The sequence below is a fragment of the Misgurnus anguillicaudatus genome, chromosome 5 (genome assembly GCF_027580225.2).
Source record: "Misgurnus anguillicaudatus chromosome 5, ASM2758022v2, whole genome shotgun sequence".
Taxonomy (NCBI): Eukaryota; Metazoa; Chordata; class Actinopteri; order Cypriniformes; family Cobitidae; genus Misgurnus; species Misgurnus anguillicaudatus.
Genome location: NC_073341.2, coordinates 10,654,919 through 10,679,158, shown reverse-complemented (window position 1 = coordinate 10,679,158; position 24,240 = coordinate 10,654,919). Strand labels below are relative to the sequence as shown.

Here is a 24,240-nt window from a genome sequence, read left to right as displayed (position 1 = left end):
CTCTACGATGTTCGGATGCTGAGATATAACTGTTTGAATTTTATGTTGCTAGGGTGCTGAAAAGTGGTTGCTAGGGGCGTGGCTTAGTAAGCCTTTAAGGATCCTGAGAAACTGATTGGATGCCTGAGTAAAATGAGCCCACCCCCATGTCTCTATGACACTGTGGTGCAAAGATATCCATCTGGGCATTTTATAATGGCAGTCTATGGGAGATGTTGCTAGGGTGCCCAAAATTGTTGCTAAGGGCGTGGCTTAATAGCTCTGAGATGATCCTGAGAGACTGATTGGATGCCCGAGTGAAATGAGCCCACCCACTTGTCTGTAGGACATTGTAAAGCGAAGATATCCCAGCTGAAACTTTTTTATTTCCTTATATGGGCATGTTTCCTGCCCCATTATAAGTCAATGGGGCACTTTTGGGTGCCTCTTACACCCCAGGGGTACAACTTACACCCCAATGTCATGTATGTTTTTACAGAGTCTACCACCCTCTTCAAATGTTGTAACCCACATATTTCTACAAAATCCTCGAGCGGAGCTATGACTCGTCAAAGTTCGGCGCAATGTTAAGTCAATGGGATTTTTTGGGTGATTTTTTGCCCCCCTTTCGGAAATCCTGCACCCGATCCCTTATAAAAGTCATAGCACACCTCTCCTCAATAAACCGGTCGATTTGAGCCATCTTTCATGGGACTACGGCAAACCGTGCGGGACGAGTTACGTGCCGAAAAAACGTGCAGACATAAGAATAAAATATAATAATAAGAATAATATCCCTGAGGAATAGTAATAGTGATGCCTTGCATAAATGCAAGCACCACTAATAATAAGCTTAGATACAATAACAGTATGTTGGCTTTGTCAAGCCAACATAATTACATGAAGCTAAACTGTTCAGGACGGCATCCCAGCAAGAGCACAACTGAACACCCCTAGATTATTTTCAATAGCTGTGTCTCATTATGAAGGTTGCACCATCCGGAGGTCGCATTTCTTGGCCGCATGCATCATAATTAAGAAAAGCAACCGTACATTTCAAAGTAAGAAAGAAATGAGTCAATGATTATGTCTGAACAGGAATAAATGTTAATGAAACGAGACAACCTTAATGATGCACACGGTATGCGGCCGACAAATACAATCTCCGGAGGAGGCCGCTTTCGAAATGAGATGCAACTATTCAATTGCTATGCTGACAATTCAAGCATTTCGTGCATAATATGACATATACACATAATTTGGACATACATACATTGATCTGGTGTTGCAGCTCTGTTTTGTTCTGACGTCGCTGAAGCCTCCATTTATCCGTTTGAAAATCCTGGATATAGATGATGGATTAAGAAGTGTAGTCATGTACGGCACAATAAATCGAAATAGTTTGATGTGTTTTCTGCTGTTATTCTGTTTCCATGACATAAATCTCTGTTTTTATCAAACAGCTCACACTTACTCTCTGTCTATGACCAGACATGTCACATCGCCTGCAGCGACCACACTCATCGACCTTACATCATCCCTGGAGAGCAGAGAGCTGGTCAATGAATTTGACTTGAATTTCAATGGCTCTCAGTGAACCCCATGGCACCTTTTAAGCATTTTAGAAGACTACTAATACTAAATAATGTTTAGTCACTATAGGGCATATTAATATTTCCCAACAGAATTGGTAAAATCGCACACCTCCATGCAACAAACATGTGTCGCCCTCTGCTGGAAAGGGTGATATCATCCCCTCGTGGACCTCTCTCCCCAAAACAATCTCCTCTGGTGAGAACCGACACTAAGACGCTGTCTTCATTGGCAGACTGTTTCTCTACAACTTTAACCTGTTAAACAAAAAATATATAATTGTTACATAAGGCTGTTATAGATTTCTCCTTTCATTATGTTGAACTGTACATACAGACAAGATCGATCCGTCTCACCTGGCCTTGACTCACAACGAAGAGATTATCTTCCACACTGCCATTTCGAATAATATAATCACCATCCCTATAGCGAGACTTTAGAGAAAGAGAAGGTTGCATAGATGTGTCGTCATAATTAATTTTTTGGAGCAAACACACAAACAAGTTCACACTGCAAATTTCAAGATTATTAAACAAGTAAACTTGGGTTAACTTCAATCGTGTAAGCAAAGTCAACGTGATTACAAGATGTTTGGTTTCCTTTCTTTTTTATTTCATTTCATTTATTATTGGGCTATGGTTAGACGTCTATTAAATTTTTACTAAATACAGTTTGAGACAATAGTGTCTTACTATTGAGATAGGGCTGACAGTGTACAACTCGCTAAGAGCCGAAACTATGATAATGCTGGACTGTCAGTCAGTGGCTTTATCAGTGTGACATCACATTAACAAGAGAATCAAAACAGCATGCCTAATGAGACTGCTTTGATTTAATAGGGATTAGGTAGATTTTTTTTATTGGGTTCACATGTACTGTATGTCCAAACACCTTGTAGTGGATTTTACACACCTCCACCAGTGCATCAGACACTTTCATCAGAGCATCTTCTGTTAACACACTGAAGACTGGAACGCTAAGATATACACAAAAAAAATAGTGTCAGGAAGCCTGATGAGAGATGTTTTTTTTTGGTTCATGTTAGTCAGTATGAATTAATTTTGACATATAAGTCACACCTGACTATAAGTCGCAGGACCAACCAAACTATGAAAAAAAAGTGCGACTTGTAGTCCGGAAAATACGGTACTGCAGCTGCAAGACTAAATTAGTGTAATCATATTAGGAGTCTCCATTTAAGCTGCATGAACACACCTGAGCTGGCATATGAAGTTACTGCATTTAGGTAAAGTAACAGAGTGAAAATACATTTTAAAAAGACATGTCTAAAATCACTTCACAAAGATACAGATAGGTCATTCTCAAAAAATGGAGTCACATTTTTTAATAAAATTTGATACATTAAAAATTTTTTAAAAAATTGTGCTTATAAACCACTAAACACTATTACATGCAGGAGTGTTTCTAAACATCTACAGTACTGTGCAAAAGTCTTAGGCCACTATTAAAGAGCCAGTAAGATGCACATTTTAAGCGTCCTATCACTGTTTATTAGTCCCGGACAACAGGTTTAAATGCATGCAAGGTCATTTTCTCAAAATATTAATTTAAATTTACCCCAATTTTCAGAGATCCCCAAACGATTCGTGTGAAGCCGTTCAACGACTCAGTCTGCCTAAACCCCACCTTTCAGTACCCTACTCTGCTCTGATTGGTCAACTGACAGAGTCTCCGCACAGACCACAGATCAGTGGCACAGACCAACAATAGTGCAACATGTATTGACCTAGTGCTAACATGATTTACTGAGAAGACATTATCAACATCAATACATATCATTCATCATTAATCCAAGAAATAAAAACGACAACAGAAACTAACATTTTTACACTCATTTAAAGGTGCAATTTGTAAGATATTTGCAGTAAAATCTCCAAAAACCACTAGGCCAGTGTTATATATTTTGTCCAGCTGATTACTATCAATATCTGTAATGTTTTCTACTACTTGTAAATCGTGAGAAAATTTCCATTCAAAACATTGACACGGGGCAGTGCAGTCTCCTGTCAATGACGTTAATATCCATGTGACCCTTTGTCACCGCCTTTACTGACGTAACCCACATGAGAACACTGGTCGAGCTCGAAAAAATAAAATGGCGGCCAAGGAAGCGGCTGGAGCACAAATTTAGTGAAAATAAACGTATATTTTCACTTTTTAAGCATTTTAATTTCATTTCTAGCGAGAAATTAGTATTGTAGTTTTCAAATATGTGATTAGTTATCACAAAGGCGCTCTCTGTTTTTATTTCAAACACGCTGCCTTTGAAGTGCGTCGGAAAGCCTTTCTCTGAGCGGCCTTCAGGCCTCTGAGTCCGAAGTCCTGTCCTCATGAGGCAGCGAGGCCACAAGTCCTCACAGTCCTCACTGCCTTGAGTTTTCGGACGCAGCCAGTGTCGTGGACAAATGCGGAACTGTGCGCTTGCTTATGGACTTATGGATATCTCTGTACCGTCTGCCGCTGGTTGTGTCAGCTCCTGTAAGCGTACGGGCCAACCAAACGACCCAAGAAGAGTTTGGAACAAAACGAGGGAGGATCAATTTGGTGTTGCATTATCTGGATAGAGAAGAGCTTCACGACAACATTTAACTAGACCGAGATTCTGATCCTGCTAGTGTTTTACGCGATGGGTGAGTTGTTTTGATTCATAACCCTTTAAAAAACGTATGCTATTATATTGATCACAACATTACTGTAATCAGCGCGTCTTCCCGCGGACGATATGCACATCAAAGGTATTGTGAGATTCTGATCCTGCTTGTGTTTTACGCGATGGGTGAGTTGTTTTGATTCGTAACCCTTCAAAAAACGTATGCTATTATATTGATGACAACATTAGTGTGTAGATTGTAATCAGCGCGTCTTCCCGCGGACGATATGCACATCAAAAGGTATTGTACAGCAATATAAATGGTCATTTTAAGACACTTCACAATAAGATTTGTACTGTCAATACATTATGTGAAAAATCATTGTAAGTTGAAAACTTAATTCTGAGCTGTGTTTACCATCGAATTTGGACTAATACTGTAATATCAATATGACTAACAATTTCGTTTTGAACATCACATATAAACTTACATAATGAAATAAACGATGTCATCAAACGCAACATTTATAAGACTTGATTACCTTATCCATCAACGTGATTTCTCGTTCTCGTCTGATTGATGGCTAAAGTTAAAGACTACAAATCCCATAATTCCACGCTGCTTCAGAGCGTCAGTAAACAACATCATTGTTTTTGTGTGATCTGGCGCCATCTTTCGGCACATAAATACAAATTGTAACTTTAAGCATTTATGTAAGCTAACCGGGTCATAGCAAAACCGTAAGTGCAGCATGCGTTAGCCACTTGCAATCGCGACTCTCTGACAGTAAATTAAGAGTTTAAACAACGACATCATTCAACATTAATCCAAGCAATACAAACAAACGACTAATGGTTTTACAAGTATGTAAACTAACCGGGCCATAGCAAACCCCAAGTGCAACAAGCCTTAGCCGCTTGCTAACGTGACTCTCTGACAGTATATTAAGAGTTTAAACACTGACATCAATACACGTCATTCATCATCAGTCCAAGATATAAAAACGATGACAGACATTAAAATTGTTACACTTATTTAAGCAATTATGTAGCTAACCGAGCCATAGCCAAAATGTAAACACATGTGCACATGCGTTAGCTGCTTGCTAACGTGACTCCCTGACAGTATATTAAGAGTTTAAACAACGACGACAGACATTAACGTCCTTACACTTATTTAAGCAATTATGTAGCTAACCGAGCCATAGCCAAAATGTAAACACATGTGCACATGCGTTAGCTGCTTGCTAACGTGACTCCCTGACAGTATATTAAGAGTTTAAACAACGACGACAGACATTAACGTCCTTACACTTATTTAAGCAATTATGTAGCTAACCGAGCCATAGCCAAAATGTAAACACATGTGCACATGCGTTAGCTGCTTGCTAACGTGACTCCCTGACAGTATATTAAGAGTTTAAACAACGACGACAGACATTAACATCTTTACACTCATTTAAGCAATTATGTAGCTTAAGCTAACTGGGCCACAGTTTAACTGCAACATGCGTTGCTAGCGCAGCTTACTGATAACTGACATTACAGTAAACTAGACATTTCAGAACACAGAGGGGAAAATAAACACATTGTAATAATCATATTTACAGGTTGTGGTTCCTAATAAAGGAGACGCATGTTGTTCCTAATAAAGTGGGTACTGAACCATCTTTCATTGCCAAATGTTTAGTAAATCCCTCCGTGAAAAAGTAAGTTTAACCACTGATTCTTCATATTTTCATCCTTTGGTAGTGAAAACAACACAAACTGAAAACACAGCGCGATATGATGTTTACACACTAACTAGCTGTGGGCATGTCAAAGTTTTCGTTTCTCCCGCGGACAAGGCTGTAGGTGGAGATTATTATGCAAAGTGATCGTATTACGTGGATAAAGTCAAGCAGGAGATTCAATTCATATGACGACTCGTTTCAGCAATTCATAGTCGACTCCCTACTTTAGAAGCCAATAACTTTATTGATCGTGAACTTTTTGGTTCAACTACTTTGCACGTTGTTTACATTGATAAACCGCTACATGACACACTGCAATACAGGTTAGTTTCGATTTTGGATCTGTGCGGCTCTTTAATGTTCATCCATATTTATTTTTCACTCTTTTTATTAAGATACAGGATATACAGTGCTTTAAGTGGGCCGGAACGCGCTGGTACTCAGTACCGCCACTTCTAAAAATAGCTCTTGAGTGTACCACCACCTCTCCCTGAGCCCAGAACGTGCTTTTAGCGTACCGGAACGCTCATTTGCACATCTGTTTAAATCAGAGGTTTTAATTCTTTGGCTGCGCTGCCGCTTTTCAGAGCGCTCTTCACAATGTACACTTCCTAATTCGTCCCACCGAGAGCAGAGACTACATTACCCATACACCCTTGAGTTTACAAGTTAAAAGCGCGTGCGTCGCCTTTGCTGTCAGTCAGCCTCAACGTGGTGTGGAGAGGTGTGACTCACCATACCCGTCAAGTATCCCGTTTTTGCGGGGAAAGTCCCGTATTTTACCCTTCTTTCCCGCCGTCCTCCCGTATTAGTATTTTCCCTTAAATCTCCCGTATTTTATCCTCCGTAATTTCGCACGCAAAGGTTGTGATCTATAAAAAGATCCTAAAGATCGCTTAAGATCCAGTGATTCCGCTACTCCACTTCGTGTTTTCCCGCCCGCTTCGCAGCATCTCTGTGTGCACTCTCTGCCTGGACGACAGTTTCTGAAGTTCGTTGCATTAACAGGTAGATTTATTACATTATATCAGCTGTTAAACCGCAGAATTACTCATTTGGAAGTTTGTTTATGTATTTGTAAAATGTAAAAGTGCTAACAACTTAGCAAGCAAACAACAACAAAATATTTACATTCTTACTATTATCGCTTGTCTAATGGATTTAATGTTCCTGATCAGATCTAAGTTAATATAAACACTAAATTTGCTGTTGTTGGCACACTTTGTAGGCAAAAATACAAAAAACACAAATGCCTTCACAAAATAAAGACAGAGAACGGAAAGGAAGGCTGCTTCTAAAGGCAGTTCAACATTGCAAACATGGATTCAAAGATCCATCAAGCCAGCAGGTAAATCATATTGAATATTTTTTTGTCACACTTTAATTCTTGTTATTATATTTCCCATTATAATCACTTGTCTAAGTTGATGCTAGTAATATAACACATCATATTTATAATACTTTATTAAACCATACTAATAGTACCACCCCCCTTAGTGCCCTTTTTGGTTTGGGACACTGCCCAACGAAATTTCAATGAATTTGAACGACGCGCACAGTAGTTTTACCACCCGCAAAATGGAAAACAATGGGAAAAAATAAAGTGATGACTTTCTAGTTTTAAATTGCCAGTATTTTGTTATTCTTGAACCCATAGACATGGTCTTGGTGTCATTTTAAAGTTTTAGTTTTCAAGCTCTTTCTATCCGAACAACTAGTTTTAGCATTTGACCATGCTGAAAATGTTACTTATATATCTACCTTTTGCACATTTTATGTATGTTCAATAGCTATTTCTAGCTCAAGCAAATCCACAAACTTATATAAGGATTTATTATTTTTTACAAGGTCGTCTGTTGACTGCTGAATATAAAACCCCTTCAATATAGAAGTCTAGTCAGCAAAAAAAAAGAAAAATAGAGTACCGGCACTTCTTTTGGGCCACTTAAAGCACTGAGGATATATGTACACAAACCTAAAAACCAAAACAATTTTCAGAACTAAATGTCTTCTTCAGGCATCAGTCAGTATTTAGTGTGACCTCTCTTGGCATTAAACACATCTTGAGCTTTTAAAAGGAGACTGAAGTCCTGAAGTCATTCGATTAGAATTAGAAATTCTTTTAGATTTAAGAGATCCTGCAGTTTCCTGCTATTGCTCAAATGGAAGGGGAGTTTACCCTAAATACTTAACGTTTCAGCTTATACTTTTATATTGTTTTTAATACTACATATACATTTCCTATATTTCTTATATTTTTTCCTATATATTCTAATAAAAATACTGAGAAATAATTATACATGATCACTATAACATTGCAAAAACAACACATCTACTAGTGACAGGATGGCCTAAGACTTTTGCATAGTAGTGTATGTTGAAAAGTAGTGTAAGTATTGCATTAACCTGCGCAGAAATTGCACGGACTGTGTAATTTTGATCAGACTGCTCCTCATCATGATCTTCTGAAATATCGGACCCTCCATCACCCACAACCTGCTATCCATAAGTGCTGGACAGAAAAAAAAACAGAGGAGAGATGGTGGACTGATTCAGACTTTGTTCTGTGTTTTGTTGTGATAAAGATATTAAAATTCTGATCTTGAAACTGTGAAGCTTATTAATAATGAAAGGAGAAGATCAAAGTAGAAACTGAGACAAGGTCTGCTGGACATGTTTTTCTCATGCAGTTCATAAGCATGAGCTTATATGACCGCTAGACGTCAGTATGATATTTTGGCACTTCTTCCTAAAAGAATCATTCAGTTGAAGGTTGTTAGAAGAATCATTTCTTTTATAATCTAAAGAATCTTTTTCACTAAAAATAATCTTTTGTAAAACAGAAAGGATCTTTAGATGTTAAAGATTCACTATGGAACCATTCAGCCAAAAACGGTTCTTCTCTGGCATCTATGTATATTGAAAAGTCTGGAAAAAACCCACATAAAGAGCTAAAAGTACTTCCCTCTCTACTCTCTCTTCATGTCACCCTTTTGAATTAATAATGATGCAGATTAATTAACTCTGTCGTCTTTGAGAAATCGTGCAGTCTGTCCTCTCTCCTCTAGTACATTTATCTTCCTCTCTTATCTTATCTTTTCTTTTCCTTTCCTGCATCCGTGTAGAATATGGTTCAGGATTAATAATTAAGACCCAATGTACATTCTGGATGGCATGTGCACCAGTGTAAATCTGCTGTGCCCCAGAATTAACCTCAAGTTTATACTTTAACTATTTTTTAATTGTCAGTGGATTCATTTACATTGATAATCATGGCACAAAGAATCCAAAAACCAATCTATATGCATAGCAACATAGTAAATTCACGCTTGTTAAAGCAATTGATTCACACTTTAACCAAGAACACAAAAACACACAAAAATCCATGTGTTGCCAAATCCACATCTTTCAGACCGAGTTGGGCTTCTTTTAAACAGTTTTTGTGAGTTTTCAATGATCATTGGGCTGGATTTGTCACATGGATCTGGCAACCCACACAGCCATGCAGACAGAAGTCCAGGTGATGGTACGTGATTGAGGTATGCTATGAAATAAATAATCGCTAATTTTATTTTGACTCAATCATGGCTCCTGTAGCTGGACATAAGATTTTTTGTGCGAAACAGGGAAAGAGAAGCAGAATAGAGAGATGCTGAATTTGATGTCAGATGAAAAAATCATAAGTCTACTGATTTGCATTTGCATTGCTAAGACCAGGGTTCCCACACCTTAGTTAACTTCAAATTCAAGGACCTTTCAAGGACTTTCCAGGTCCAATACCCTCAAATTCAAGGACTAAATGTGGGGACACATTTTAAGTGAGAGCAAGGTTACATTGTGTTACCTTTTAAGATACATTGTTACAGTTCCCTTTCGAGGGAACTCGTGCTGCGTCACTGTGGTGACACATTAGGGACGCCTCCAGGTGTTAGTGCGTCTGAATGTGTATATCAAATTCAACCAATGATGAGGCTTAACGACAAAGACGTATATCGCTATCTGAAATATTGCCAAAAACGGCGTTACAGGGATGTAGAAAGTATGGCAAGTGAGACGCAGCGTATCGTTCCCTTCTCAGTGAACAACAGTTACATACATAACCCGAGAGTTGAGACGTGTTCATGTGTCAAACACAACTATGCAAAAAAGCATTTCTAGAGTATGAATCAACATTCACATACAGAAGATATAAGCATTTAAAGCGAACAGTTTACGTTTGCTTAAAAAGTCTAGAATTTTTATGATATTATCCTACACTACACAGGAAATAATATGGATTTTTTTCCAGAAAACGTCTTGCATAAAATAGATTCAAGCACTTTCAATGACTTGTATCTATGTATGTATATTTTCAAAAACTTCCGCAGGGGCTTGAATTTTCCCCCCCAGATTCACAAACTTTCAAGGATTTCAAGGACCTGTGGGAACCCTGTGTAAGACAACAAATGTATGTGTTCTGTAGCTTACTGTCTTTTATTGTGTATGATAGCAATGAATCAATCTTTCAGATATGAAATTATTTAATTCACTACCTCTAGATCAGGATACTACATAAACAGTTGGTATGGCTGAGAACCCCAGTATTTTAAATGCATACATGTTTACCTTTCCTAGTACTTGTTATAGTATAGGGATAGTAGGTTAAGCAAGGGAAAATTTTATAGTGCATTGTGTGTTGCATGCTTCTGCACGTTGCTGCGTTTTAGGAAAAGTGATAGAAAAGGTAATAGGGGCCAGGCTCCTGTACAGCTTTACTTTTCCCTATATAAATAGTCCATTATATGGGGAAGTAGTGAACGAAAATAATTTCAGACATATATACCATTTATATATGGTATAATATCGTCATCAACTTAACGCTTACACCTGTGTGGCTTTATTGATTGTTTTGTAAAATGGTCAAGTTAATTTTCTTTCTGTTTGTCTGATTTGTTATGTTCACTGTATTAACTGATAATAAATAGGTCAAAAACAACTGCTTGTCATGTTTATTTACTTTTAAGTTTATTTATTATATACCATATTATAACTAGTAAGGAGCGTCACATTTCTGGCTGACATCAGAGGCATTCAGGCCAATCACAACGTACTGGTTCGCTGGCTAATCGGAGGACACTGCGCTTTTCAGAACGATGAGCTTTGTGCAAAATCAACATGTTTCAGGGAGGCAGAGCATAGAGGAGCAACAACAATGTACGGTATGTGGAAAATAATGTGTTTTTCGAACCGTAAACCACGCAAACAAATTGTAATAAATTGTATTTTTGGAGGACATCAGATGAGAAAGAGACAATCAGAAATGAGATTGAATGAAGAAAAACCAAGGCCAAAGAAAAGATAACAATTTCAGGACAAGGTCTGAACTAAGCTAAAGTAAAGTGTTCAGGAAAGGTTGAGCAGAGGATTGAAATAAAATAGGCAAGTACAGGAAATAAATGAGAATTTGGTGAGGAAGAGAGATTGAGGCTGAGCATATAAAAGAAAAAGAGTAATTGGCAAAAGATATTGACTGAAAGATGAAAACAGCAGACAATCAAGACAAACATTGTAGAAACGAAAGAAATGATCTGACTTGATGGGAACCCATTCACCTTCTTTCAATGCCTGTTTTTATGGTCTATTTTCTGCTGTGAACATCTATTCAAATTAATAGGTCAAGCCAATGTCCCTATGGGGCTGTGAATAGGCTAGTTAGATAGACAGATAGAGCGAGATAGAGAGAGAGAGAGAGAGAGTTGCTGAACATAAATCAAAGCTTGTTATGGGTAATTCACCTGGCAATATCTTCTTCAAAAGTAAGTAAGGTTGAAGACGTTGTTTATTTGTTTTTGGATACATTTATGCATTTGGCAGATGCTTTTATTCATTACAAGCTATACATTTTATCACTATGCATGTTCCCTGGGTTCGAACGCATGACATTTTGCGCTGTCAAGGTCAGGGTGATGCTCTACCACTATACAGGAACTAAATAAAAAACATTATTTTCAACCTTAATTAACATTTACATTAATATTGTTTGCTAAGGCATCATTATTATTTCTCATTGGTTCGCATTGATAAGAGTATTGCAAAAAAATGGGTACAGACATGAATGGAATGAGATGAATGGATGAATGGCTTGTTGAGATGTCCCTGCTGGAGGATAAAATAGGCTAAAGACAGACTTGCAATAAAGGAAGGGCCTGATCCACATTAGGAATCAGTATATCATAGAGACTTAAGGAGGGGTTATTATGACTTGGACCAGTGAACAATCACCTAGCAACCACCCAAAATATTCCAGTCACCATCTTCAGTACCCATACATTGACCCAGAGCACTCCAGTAACCACACACTAATCACACACTAATGCATTAAAGGCGGAGTCCATGATGTTTGAAAGCCAATGTTGATATTTGAAATCACCTAAACAAACACGCCCCTACCCCAATAGAATCTGGACCTTCTGTTGATAGACCCGCCCACACATACGCAACCCGGCATTTGATTTGATTTGATTGGCTATAAGTGTGTTTTGGTAGTCGGCCCGTCTCCTTTTCCAACGCGTTTTTCAAACATCGTGGACTCCGCCTTTAAATGTGACTAAAGAAAAACACGTGAATTTGTAACACACTATGTATATTTGTTAGTACACAATTATTCAAAAGAATACCCTTATTTATCATATAAATACATTTATTTATAGAAATAAATAAATACATTATTTTGAGTTGTGTACTTTCTTTTTATGCAATTTTCCCATTATGCTTCTCACGAATGGAAGGAGAGTTTTTAGGGAACGAGAAATATGAGTCAATTGCGTAAACGAGAATGATTCGTTCACCTAAAAGATTTCAAAAAGAACGATTCCCTCATGATTAACTACATTACTTGTAATAGTGAATACAGTGAATAAAAAACCAACAAGATTTGAAACATACAGTACAAGCATATAAATGTATATCTGTTCATAGAAATTTATATTTGGCTATTTTGGTGACTCTATACAAAGATTTGATAAAAATCCAATATGCTGTACTAGTGTTAATGTTTGTTAAATTCTCTTTTATAGCAATGCGATTTAATGGGAAGCAAACATTTTCTCAGGTTTTCTCGTTTTCATACTTTTCACCCCAAAAAATAAATGTCTCCTCTATGGTTTCAGAAAAGATATGAAAAAGTGCTCAGATTAACCAACATACTATACTGTCTAAGATTCCCAATTTACATCACATTTCTAAAGTCTATTTTTATATAGACTTTTTAAGATGACAAATAAATATTTGGTGTCCCCAGAGCTCAATAGATAATATAGATATTTATTATGATATGTTAACACTTTGAGTCTCATTTCTGGTTTGTTTTGAATGAACTACAGTGATGGACACAGAAATTTTGACAATGGGTCGTGTCTTGAGTTTTTGACTCGTTTAGAAGCGTCTCTTGACTGCTTCAGAATGGAAGTCAATGGCCATGCACAAACATGTCATTAAAACAACACTTAACCTTCATTTTCAAAACTGTGCTACTCACCGAGTGGTTCGTGGTGTTTGTTGATGATTAAAAACAAGTTGTGTAGCGAAATACAGTTTCTGTCGTGTTTTATTTGGCATTTTGTAAAATTCCATTGACTTCTCTGGAAGACTCATTGCTCGCTGATATATCACTCCGCCGCCGCCGGAAAAGGGACTGTTTACATGTGGTTGTTGTTTTTTTCGCTCGGTTTCTCTCAGAATAAATTTTTCCCATATTTGTAGGGCTGGACCAGAATATTCGAATATTCGTTCCGTATTTCAGTTTTGGGATTCGAATATATATATAAATATTTTACAGCGTTAATGCAGAGCTTTTGCCAAGCAGGAAGTGCGCTTCACGCTCCCGCTCTATAGGTGGCGCAGAGAGACCAACATCCATAGCCAACAGCCACCAAACGCACACCAGTGGAAGAGATCGCCTCAAACGGAAAACGCGCTTCATGCTTTGACATTCACGCTAATCATGTTGTAAATAACATTCAGTTTCTTGCAAAAACTGATTGATTTGCTTCACAAGACGTCAATATGTCACACGGAGTTATGGGGGATTACTGTTGTATTGGATATATATGCTTTAGCTCTTAAAGTGTGCGGATCTGTTGACTTGCATGACGGAGCACTGGGGTTTCTGCAAAATATCTTCTTTATTGTTCTGCCGATGAAAAAAACATATTGGATGGTGTAAGTGTTATAAATAAACTTGATTTTGAAAGTATGCTACCGTTTTATTACAGTTTGTTGGACTACGTTCATTCATGCTTCAGACTCAAATATAGAGCGGAAGTATATACGCGGTTGTGAGGTATCTAAAAAAACAGTTCCACTATAGCAAATAACACGGATTGAAATCATACATTGCGCCAATATATTTGTTTTTAATCATCAACGAACACCACGAACCACTCGGTGAGCAGCACAGTTCCGAAAATGAACGTCAAGTGCTGTTCCAATGACATGCTGTGCATGGCCATTGACCTCCACTCCGAAGCAGCCAAGAGACACTTCTAAATGAGTCGAAAAGTCAAGACACGACCTATTGTCAAAATTTCTGTGTCCATCACTGTAGTTCATCCAAAACAAACCAGAAATGAGACTCAAAGTGTTAAATACCGGAATTATCCTTTAAAATTGTGGTGTGAGCAAAAATGTACAGTTTTTGGGTGTCTTTTTAAATGCAAATGAACTGATGATATGCAAACACTGATCACCACAGTGGTGGTTTGTTAAAAGTTAAACTCAATTTTGCTGTCAATTTTGCTCTCTCTCTCTCTCTCTCTCTCTCTCTCTCTCTCTCTCTCTCTCTCTATGCACTTAATGGCAGTGTCATAGTTGGATAGTGCAGATTAAGGGGTTATATTATTATAATACAAGGGGAGCCACATTTCAATGACCTAATTTTGCAGTGAATGGTTTACAAAACTAAGTTACTGGGTTGATCTTTATCAAGTTTTCTAGGTTGATAGAAGCACTGGGGACCCAATTATAGCTCTTAAACATGGAAAAAGTCAGATTTTCATTATCGGTCCCCTTTAAAGTCTCTGTAAAGTCAATCTTTAAAATAGTTCCAAAACACATTATAAATGTTAGAAATGTATTGATGAAGCACACAACAAAGACTGTAACTATATATTCTGAATTGCAGTTTTTCACGATTTCTGAGTTCAGGATTTTTGGGCAGGCCTAAAATGATGGCTCGATGGCACACTTGAGCCACTGCCCCTAACACAATCGCAAGCATCCATTTAGGTTGTAGAGATATTTAAAATTAATTTGAGATAGACCGGCAACCTTATCACTGCTGGCAGCACACACACCTCCACCACTTTAGAGTGATAAATGCTGCCAATTTTCCCAAGATTTTGATAGCTTATTTTATTAACTGCGTTTTTTCATCCTTCAAATTTGGTTGGGTGGATAATAACACATTTTTCTGTGGTGTGAAAAAACACATTTAAATTAGAACACATTTGACTTTACAGGCACTTAGGAGAATTTTTGAAAAATAAAAATGATTGCACTGAATAAAAAAATCTACATTAAGCTACATTATAGCAATGAAAGATCAAAAGCTGGTTATTCTCGCTCACTTGTGTGAATTAAGTGTAACGTGTACATGCTGTACTGTATGTGTGGGTGTGTTTGTGCATGAAAGCAGAAGTGTTTGTCAGTACCTGTGACAGTAGTGGAGCAGGTGTGGCTATGAATGAGGGCCAGTTCTTCAAACATCACCCTCGGCTTAATGATGTGCAGCTTCTGGCCGGCCCTGGACACCTCCAGTTTCCCCACTGTATTAACACACACACACATACTGATCATGACAGGTGTTAAGTGGCAGCGTGACTGTTACATGGACAGATGCTGTCAGAGATGGTGAGACAAATATTGCCGTTCCCCCTAACAAATTACAGCTGGGGATTATCACTTCTGGACAGGTGTTGATGATGGGTTTAATGATGGCAATAGATCTCTCTCCTGCTTCCCATCCTTCTTTATAGACATGCACTGACATTTTACAAACTCATGATAAACGCCACCTCACATGATAAACGCGGGACGTGTGTCTCTCTTTCTCTCTCTTCAGAAACAGGTCAGCCTTACATTTCTCTTTCTACCTGCAAACACTATGGGAGGTGCATACTAATTAATGTACTTCAGCCAGAGGGGGAGAAACAGATTAAGTGACTGTCCAGTCTTGATTTATACTTCTAGAACATATTCTTTGACCCTTAGAATCAAACAGGCTGTTTTTGCTACTGTAACTTTTAAAAAAGACACAGTTTTCTAGTTTAATATTTGTCTGTAGCAGGCACGTTTTTTGACATGACGCGCAATGCACAACAAGCGATGATGTTTTGATGGGTTTTGCATTCATGGCTCCACGGAAAATAAATCACGAGCCGCCACTGATAAATCCTGATAAATACAAGTTAGTAAAAAAATTATTTAGATTTTTTATTTAAATTGTTTATTTACATTTAATAATTTGAACTGTAATTAAATAATAGCTTTTCCATCAACTCACAACCCCCCTGCAATATCCACGCAAACCACACGGTGTTCGTAAACCCCAGTTTGGAAAACCCAGGCATACATGATAATTGTATAGTGAAAGACTGATACCCTGTCCGTGACAGTCCTAGTTCAAGTCCAAGTAGCTCACTTGGTTTATAAATAAGTTCCAATCCTATTGATTGTTCAATAGCTGGTGCTAAATATCACTAAAAGTGGTTCACTGGCTCATAATAATAGGGCAACCATTTTTAGTGCTAAACAGCACCCATGTAGCACCATATTGTTGAACCATAAGTGGTACTATAGTCATGCTTTAGCACCATTTATGGTTCTACAGAGGTGCTATATAGGTGGTCTGTAGGGATAAAAATGATTCCCCTATAATTACAAGCTTTTAGTACTATTTAACACAAATTTTTTAGATCGTATGCTTTATTTATGATAAAACACATATATGACTATTGCACCCCAATGATTTTGTGTTTCAATGTAAACATATTTGAAACATTCTTAAGGACCTATGATTTCCATGATGTGGAAAACATGGATGGAATCAAAGCATAAAAATGGAATTTACTATACAACGCAGAATGTCACGAAATTCACAAAGTCATTTTTAAAACCCATTATAATTAGTTTTCAAATGCTAGCTTTTGACGTGGTTTCATTCATCTGACCGAAATGCGGGGAAACATTTTCCTATTATGTAATGTTGGATGTAAAAAATTTGTTAAAGGGGGGGTTCAATGGTATTTCAAGCATTCTGACATATTAACACAGTTATAGAGTTGTTTCTCATGCTAAACGTAGACAAAGTGTCAAAAAAGCAGTTGGTCGTGTTACAGAGTATTTCTGTGCCGAATACACTTCGCCAGGGTTCGTACAAGTTTCGGAAAGTTTTTTTCGATTACAGTTCCAACTGACGTTTCAGGGGTTTCTATACGTATCACTTCTTTATATGGGCACTTCCCCCGGAAAACCCTTAAATATACTTACCGCATGAGTTGCATGCGGTAAGTATACTTCTGTCTTATGTTGTAAATATGCGCATGCATATTATATAAATGACACGAACATGTAGTGAATCATAAGTTATAAGTGTTGTATAGTGTTGCATGACTCGTACTCGCTCCACCCGCGGTAGTAACTCCTCCTTCTTTTTTTCGTACGTTATTGGAAAGATTCGGTAAAGCTAATCTTTCTTTTATAAATCTGATTAAACTAAAGACTCTTCGGAGATATAAAGGATGTCATACTACTCTATAGGTACTCCAGATTAACATCAGAAACAGCGTGTTACGTGAGCTTTAACGTTACGTCTGTTTCTCGTCATGCATTGCAAACAATGACTAGAGTTGCCTCATCAGAGCGCAAGCAGGTTTCCTCAAAGCCCGGGACACAGCAGACAAAAGAGGTACAGTATACTTTCTTCCCACGTCTGGCTTGCACGCATGTACACGTCAACACAGTCCGCACAGCTTTGAAATTGAAAGTATTATATGATTATAATATGAATATTACACAACACTACAGTATAGCAGAAAACTGAGAACTCACAATGGACGGATTGTTTTATGCACCAATAAAACAAAATATGAGATGAAGGTCCAACAACAGGTTAAAAAAAAAACGAATGAAAAAAAATGTTTGAAGTTAAACATGCAAATGTGCTATTTAATTATTTAAATATTTCCTTGAAATCTCAAGGGATACTTAATTAAGGTCAAGGGGGTCAAAAAAGTTTGACCCTTTTTTACATAAACAAACAAACAATAGGCCTAATTCCTATCAGATTTATCTTTAATAATGTTTATTTTGTTCTATCCATTTTTGGCCAGTGAATTTTACTGAAAAGACAAGAGTAGGGAGCCAAAACGAGAATTTGTAACCATTGTGGCTCTTAAGGCAAAATTTTAAATGGAAATTTAATTATTTACAATATTATCAAATGTACCATTACATTAAATTTGAGTGCTATATGGAAGAAGTATCTATTTAATTCTTCTGTTATTTCTTACCTTCCACAATGTATGCCTGGGATCCCTCATCGCCTTCCTTCATGACACACATCCCCTGTTTGAGTGTGATGGGATAGGCAGAATCCACCAAACACAGCATCTGATCCCTGTCTAGATATTTCATACACTCGTTCTCTACAATAGCTGCTTCTATCAGCTTCTGTGACCTGAATAAAGAAAAAAAACAGACAGACAGATAAAACAGAATACAAAGTAAGACAATACTGAAACACTAGATTAGTGGTTCTCAAAGTTTTTCGGCGTGCGGCCACCCTTGTGTACGGTGCATTACTTCTTGCTCCACTAAAGAAAATTTGTGACATAAATTTTAACTAAACAAAAGATGTTAAATTATTCATTGAAGTGCTGTTGGTTAGTAGACTTGTTTTTCTGAGGTTTAATTAAACAGAATTTAAGATAAAGTATTGTATTTTATAAAATGTCATAAACTTGGGGCCCCCAGTTTGGAAATCACTACTATAATTGACAACTGAAATGTGAAGTGTTCTTACTCCTGGTTTTTGCTGTAGCTGATTGGAGGATTTTGTAAGACTAGTTCAGACTCCATGTTAATGGGCTCTGTTACCAAGGCTCTTCTCCTCACTCTCACTGATGATCCACGCTGTTGACCTAAATGCAAAAAAGTGTAAAAAAAAAAGTGTAATAAAAAACCTGTACCTGTAAAAATAACAACATTCCTCTGAACTGCTTGCTAATGTCAAAGGGTTTTCAGGGTTTCCACCACTTCTCTTTCCTCTTTTCTTCCATCACTCTGTAATTCACAGAAAACCTTACAATTACTTATTTTATGTGTCTGCATGTAACATTCTGTTTTCTGCTTCTCTACCTCATAACTTTGCACTCCCTAAAAGTTTATAGGGCAGTTTTCTAGACAGGGCTTCGTCGCTAGACCCCTTTTACTGGGGTATGTGCCCCAGTGTGAATCTATTGTGCCCCGGTGTAAATCTAAGGTTTAAATTTTAGCATTTAACTAGTGTATTCCTTTACAAAGATAAAAGCGGCAAAAACAGATCTATATGCAATATAGTTACCTCATTTACGCTTTTAAAGGCGACGCAGCAGTCACACTGACGCGTACACGCACAAGTCCATGTCCGCGCGCGTCTTTGCGTTCATCCGTGCACAACCGCATTCAAAAGTCCAGGTGACGCTACCCGATTAGTTTCACTCTAAAAAAGGCTGGGTTATTTTGACCCATAATGGGTAAATATTGGACAGAACGCCTGCTGGGTTAAAAATTTCCCAATGTTGGGTTGTTGTTATGCAACCATGGGGTATAATAACCCAGCAGTTGGGTTCAAATAACCCAGCATTGGGTAAATTTTTAACCCTGCATGAGTTCTGTCCAATATTTACCCATTATGGGTCAAAAATAACCCAGCCATTTTTAGAGTGTTCGTCGTGTTTTCATAAGCTAACTCAAAGAAAGTTTCTAAATAATAATGCTGATCTTATTTTGACTCGATCATTATTGGCTTCTGTAGATGTACATCAGAAATGTTTTGTGCAAAGCAGGGAAAGAGAAGCACAAAGGAGAAATGATGAGTTTAAGGGAGGTAAGACAAACTACATCCTCACCCCTGTCTGGTCTCAAACATTAGAGGAAAAATCTCAGGAAAACCTTTTGTCAAGTCTATAGGATTGCATTGTTGCTGAGAAAATCAACACATCTATGTGTTATACTAATCTGTATTTTCAGATATGAAATTAACATTTAGTTTACTAATATTTAACTCTAGGACACTAACTTACATAAACAGTTAGCAGTAACTATGACAGATTATTTTAGTACAGCAGTCATAAAATGACTGGTTTCTTAAAATATTGTACAAATATTCTTGTAAAAATAAGTTATTAATCATTGCTATCATTGTATAATGTAGACAATATTTCTCTGCTGTCATTTTTCCAAACATTTTATGCCATTTATGCCTCCAAACATGTTAATAATGTTAGGTATGATGAAGATGATACTTATAAACGTAGAGTAGTGGGTTAAGCAAAGTACATTGTATAGAAGTGTTGCATACTTCTTGTACCCAGCAAGCTTTCAAAAAAAAAGTCAGCAAAAAAATTAGGGGGCCTGTGCCCGAGTAGAGCTTTATGTCTAGCAACACCCCTGTTTAAGGTGTCTTAACTGAAAACATCTTGCACTGACATATCTTAAAATATATTGTGTCGATATTTTTGGAAAAAAAATATAAATGTCCTAATATAACTAAGGTCTAGTCCTGGCCCAATCTAAACCCTGTCTGGGAAACGCCCCTAAATATTCTGTTGTTATTTGCATTTTTTGGGTAAACTGCATTTCATTGCCGCTGAACTCTACTTACCACACTGAAATTTAAAAAAGGTATAACTAATATTAAATGCATTAGCTAACTAAAAGCAAACAATATTGTGTTTTAGCATTTATTAATTTTTGTTAATGCCATTTGTTCATGCTAGTTCATGATGCATTAACTAATGTTATTAGTTACAACTTTTGATTTTAATAATGTATTAGTAGATGCTTAAAGTAAAATGAACTAAGATTAATAAATGCTGTAGAAGTGTTGTTCATTTATGCAGTTAGCCAATGCATTAACTAATGTTGACCAATACAAGCTTACTGTATCATTAAATAACCAACACATAAAATAAGAACTTATGATTTAATTTTTTTCACGTGATCCCATGTGTTTCACTTAGGAATTTACATAACATTCGAAAAGTAAATGTTTTATTTTGTGTGTAAATCCATCTTTTATATCAGAATTGGCAGAGAAAAATGTCTTGTTATAAATACTGTATTTAAAGGAATCATTTACTCACCCTCATGTTGTTACAAACCTGTATTAATTTTGTTGTTTTGATGAACACAAAGGAATATATTTTGAGAAATGTTTGTAACCAAACCGTTCGTGGATCCCATTCACTTCTAGTAGGAAAAAAATAATACTATGGAAGTAAATGGGGTCCACAAACGGTTTGGTTACAAACATTTCTTAAAATATCTTCCTTTGTGTTCATCAAAACAACAAAATGCATACAGGTTTGCAACAGCATGAGAGTGAGTAAATTATGACAGAATTTTTATTTTTGGGTGAACTATCCCTTTAACTAGAAAAATTGTCGTTGTGGCAAGATGGGAGGACAAATAAAATTTGAGAGCTATGGCAAAGGGGGGATTTTAAATAAACAGATCATGTCTGTTCATGGTGCTTTGGAATTGCACTTAACAAGTAAGAAAAATTTGCTGGCCTAAAATAAATATGTTTTTAAGATTGGTTGCTGTAACATTGACAATAAAGTTTAATGCTAAATAAATGCATGCATGTACATAAAGATTGAAGAAGGTCTCACCTGCAGCAGGATTAACAGAGAGCCGCAGCCGGTCGAGCTCCCCCTGCAGGCGGCGGATGAGATCATCTTTAGCGTCCAGTTCAAGCTCCAGCTCATCTATAAGAGCATCTCTTTGCCGTAACTCCTCTATCTTTAACTGTAAAGCGAACTGAAGATCTCTGAGTGTCCCCATGAGCACTGTTAAAGAAATATTAGGAAGAGTCTTTAAAGACGGAACAATACACAGTTTTTAAGTCTATGTGCGCGCAGGTTATTGAAGTAAATACTGTAAGAAAAATGGACTGTGACATTCGGTTGCAAAGTAATGCGCTTTTGAAATAAATCGTCTATTTCTATTGTACAAACTGCACCGATAGCAAACAAAATGTAGTGGGATAAAACGTTTACCTGACTGACACGGTCAGAACATGAGCAGGTGTTTACTACTCTAGTAGCGGATGAGCTTCTACCGTAAATGAATCCAGATTTCACGGCGCGTATTACGGACTACGGAGGGGAAGATGGGGGGGTCTGCCTCTCCGAAAGAAGGCTTGACCCCCCCCCCCTTCCTTCAATGTCCTCCCGTCTTGAAATGTTCACATTTCACATAATTTCACATTATAAGTTTAACAGGTGAAAAATAGTTCTCACTGCTTTGTATCTGTAAAGAATGTGTAAATCTAAATATGAGCACCCCTAAAATGGGTCATACCATTGTCATTGCATGAGCGCGCCAAAAGAGGCAATCGGCTATTTAATCGGCTGATTAAGATGAAGTGTAAGATATTGTAAATGTTTAAAAAAGACTTTGTTCTTGGACAGCGTTTTAATCATACATATAATTCGTGCTGTGCCTGAACTCCTGTTGTTTAATATGAAGGACTGGTTCCACTTTAGTAGCCTGGTTTAGATTTACTATCTGAATGATTATTGTACTGCCAAACAATTCATTTCTTTCTGTGTCTTTTCAATAAAATCAGTATGTCTGTGTTTGATCAAGCACAAGGATCTGATGTTTCATAGTTAACTTACATCACATCAGGGACCATGACTGTGGTAAATGCCTTATTCAGATGAGGCTTTTTAACTTATTTTAAACAATACATTTAATCCGTTGTTTTTGCTAACTTACAGTAAGATTTTTAAAGGTTGAAGATAAAGAAAAAAATGATTTTGTAACAGTGCCATCTAGTGGTTTTGTGTCAAATGCATTGGTAGCTTCCCAGTTTCTCAAACTTTTCACGGGTGAATCTACTATAAATAATGTGTACAAGCGATGTCCATTGTGATTGGCTGTAATAACATGTAAATAAACGATATTTTTATGAATTTGTCTGGTAATAAAAAATAAAAACAACACAATGAGATGTGCTCTTATTTGACCATTTAGTTTTCAGAGGCGGACACTATTTGAGTATTTTAAGTAACTTTTCCAAGCATCTGTGCTTTATCAGAGTGTTTGTCTTTGGAAAATATTTGCTTTACTTTAATAAAAAATGTTCACTACATTCTAAAGCATATAATCATACTGTTTATTCATTTTATATTGCATATTAAAATCGATTAAATACCCAATTACATAAAATTTTGTACTTTTTACTTTTCTTGAGTAAATGTACAAAAGTGCTTTTTACGTAAGTAAAAGAAAAAAATACTAGATGTACTTAAATATTATATATAAACCAAAAACTTGTTAAAAAATCAAAGATGAACCTCTGAACTTATAGGATGACAAGCAGTCATGTTGACTTTAATACAACCTGGCAAAGGTGCATGGAGAAGCCAAGGTACAGTAGCAGTATGCCAAGGAAGCTCCTCTAGTTGACCCATGAGGGAGGATGAGATGTGTTTGAAAGGTTCTAAGGTAAAGGGCCAGGAAAATAAAAATTTTGATGTTGTGTGCCCTTTAGAAAGCTACCAAACAGACCACAGAGATCCATGAGAAGCATCCATAATTGATACACTGAAATTGCATCTGTTTTGCCCTCATTTAACAGATGCTGAAGAACAAATCACAGCAGGGTTACAGTGGTGTATAATTAAAGGAATAGTTCACTTTAAAATGAAAATTCTGTCATAATTTACTCATCCTCATGTTGTTCCAAACCTGCATGAATTTCTTTTTTTGGATGAACACAAAAGAAGATACCCTGAGAAACGATGGCAAACACACAGCAGCACGTGACCACAGACCTCCATAGTAGGAATAAAAAAAATTATGGAATTTAATGGGTACTCTCAACTGTGTGCTTACCATCATTTATTAAAATATTTTCTTAGTCATTTATCACAATACTTACAAAATATTTTTTTCCTACTATGGAAGTCAATGGTCACTTACTTCAGTGTGTTTTTTACCATCATTTCTCAAAATATCTTCTTTTGTGTTCATCAAAAAAATTAATTCATACAGGTTTAGAACAACAATAGT

General features: G+C 36.9%; 1 protein-coding gene across 5 annotated transcripts in view; it reads right to left on the bottom strand.

Moving 5' to 3' along the window:
• Positions 1 to 22,291, bottom strand: part of prkg1l (protein kinase cGMP-dependent 1, like) — a 40,252-nt gene extending 17,961 nt beyond the window's left edge. For all 5 annotated transcript variants that reach the window (XR_012369553.1, XM_073867517.1, XM_073867515.1 and 2 more), the window contains exons 1-11: positions 22,218 to 22,291; positions 21,831 to 22,007; positions 18,977 to 19,094; positions 18,465 to 18,631; positions 15,606 to 15,719; positions 8,323 to 8,428; positions 2,485 to 2,548; positions 1,929 to 2,006; positions 1,736 to 1,829; positions 1,454 to 1,520; positions 1,253 to 1,321 (exon numbers count right to left, since the gene is read on the bottom strand). Coding sequence is in view for 4 of the 5 variants with exons in the window: in XM_073867517.1 (XP_073723618.1) it covers positions 1,253 to 1,321; positions 1,454 to 1,520; positions 1,736 to 1,829; positions 1,929 to 2,006; positions 2,485 to 2,548; positions 8,323 to 8,428; positions 15,606 to 15,719; positions 18,465 to 18,631; positions 18,977 to 19,094; positions 21,831 to 22,002 (1,049 nt within the window). In the remaining variant the exon portion in view is untranslated. The remainder of the gene's footprint in view (positions 1 to 1,252; positions 1,322 to 1,453; positions 1,521 to 1,735; positions 1,830 to 1,928; positions 2,007 to 2,484; positions 2,549 to 8,322; positions 8,429 to 15,605; positions 15,720 to 18,464; positions 18,632 to 18,976; positions 19,095 to 21,830; positions 22,008 to 22,217) is intronic.
• Positions 22,292 to 24,240: the final 1,949 nt, after the last annotated feature.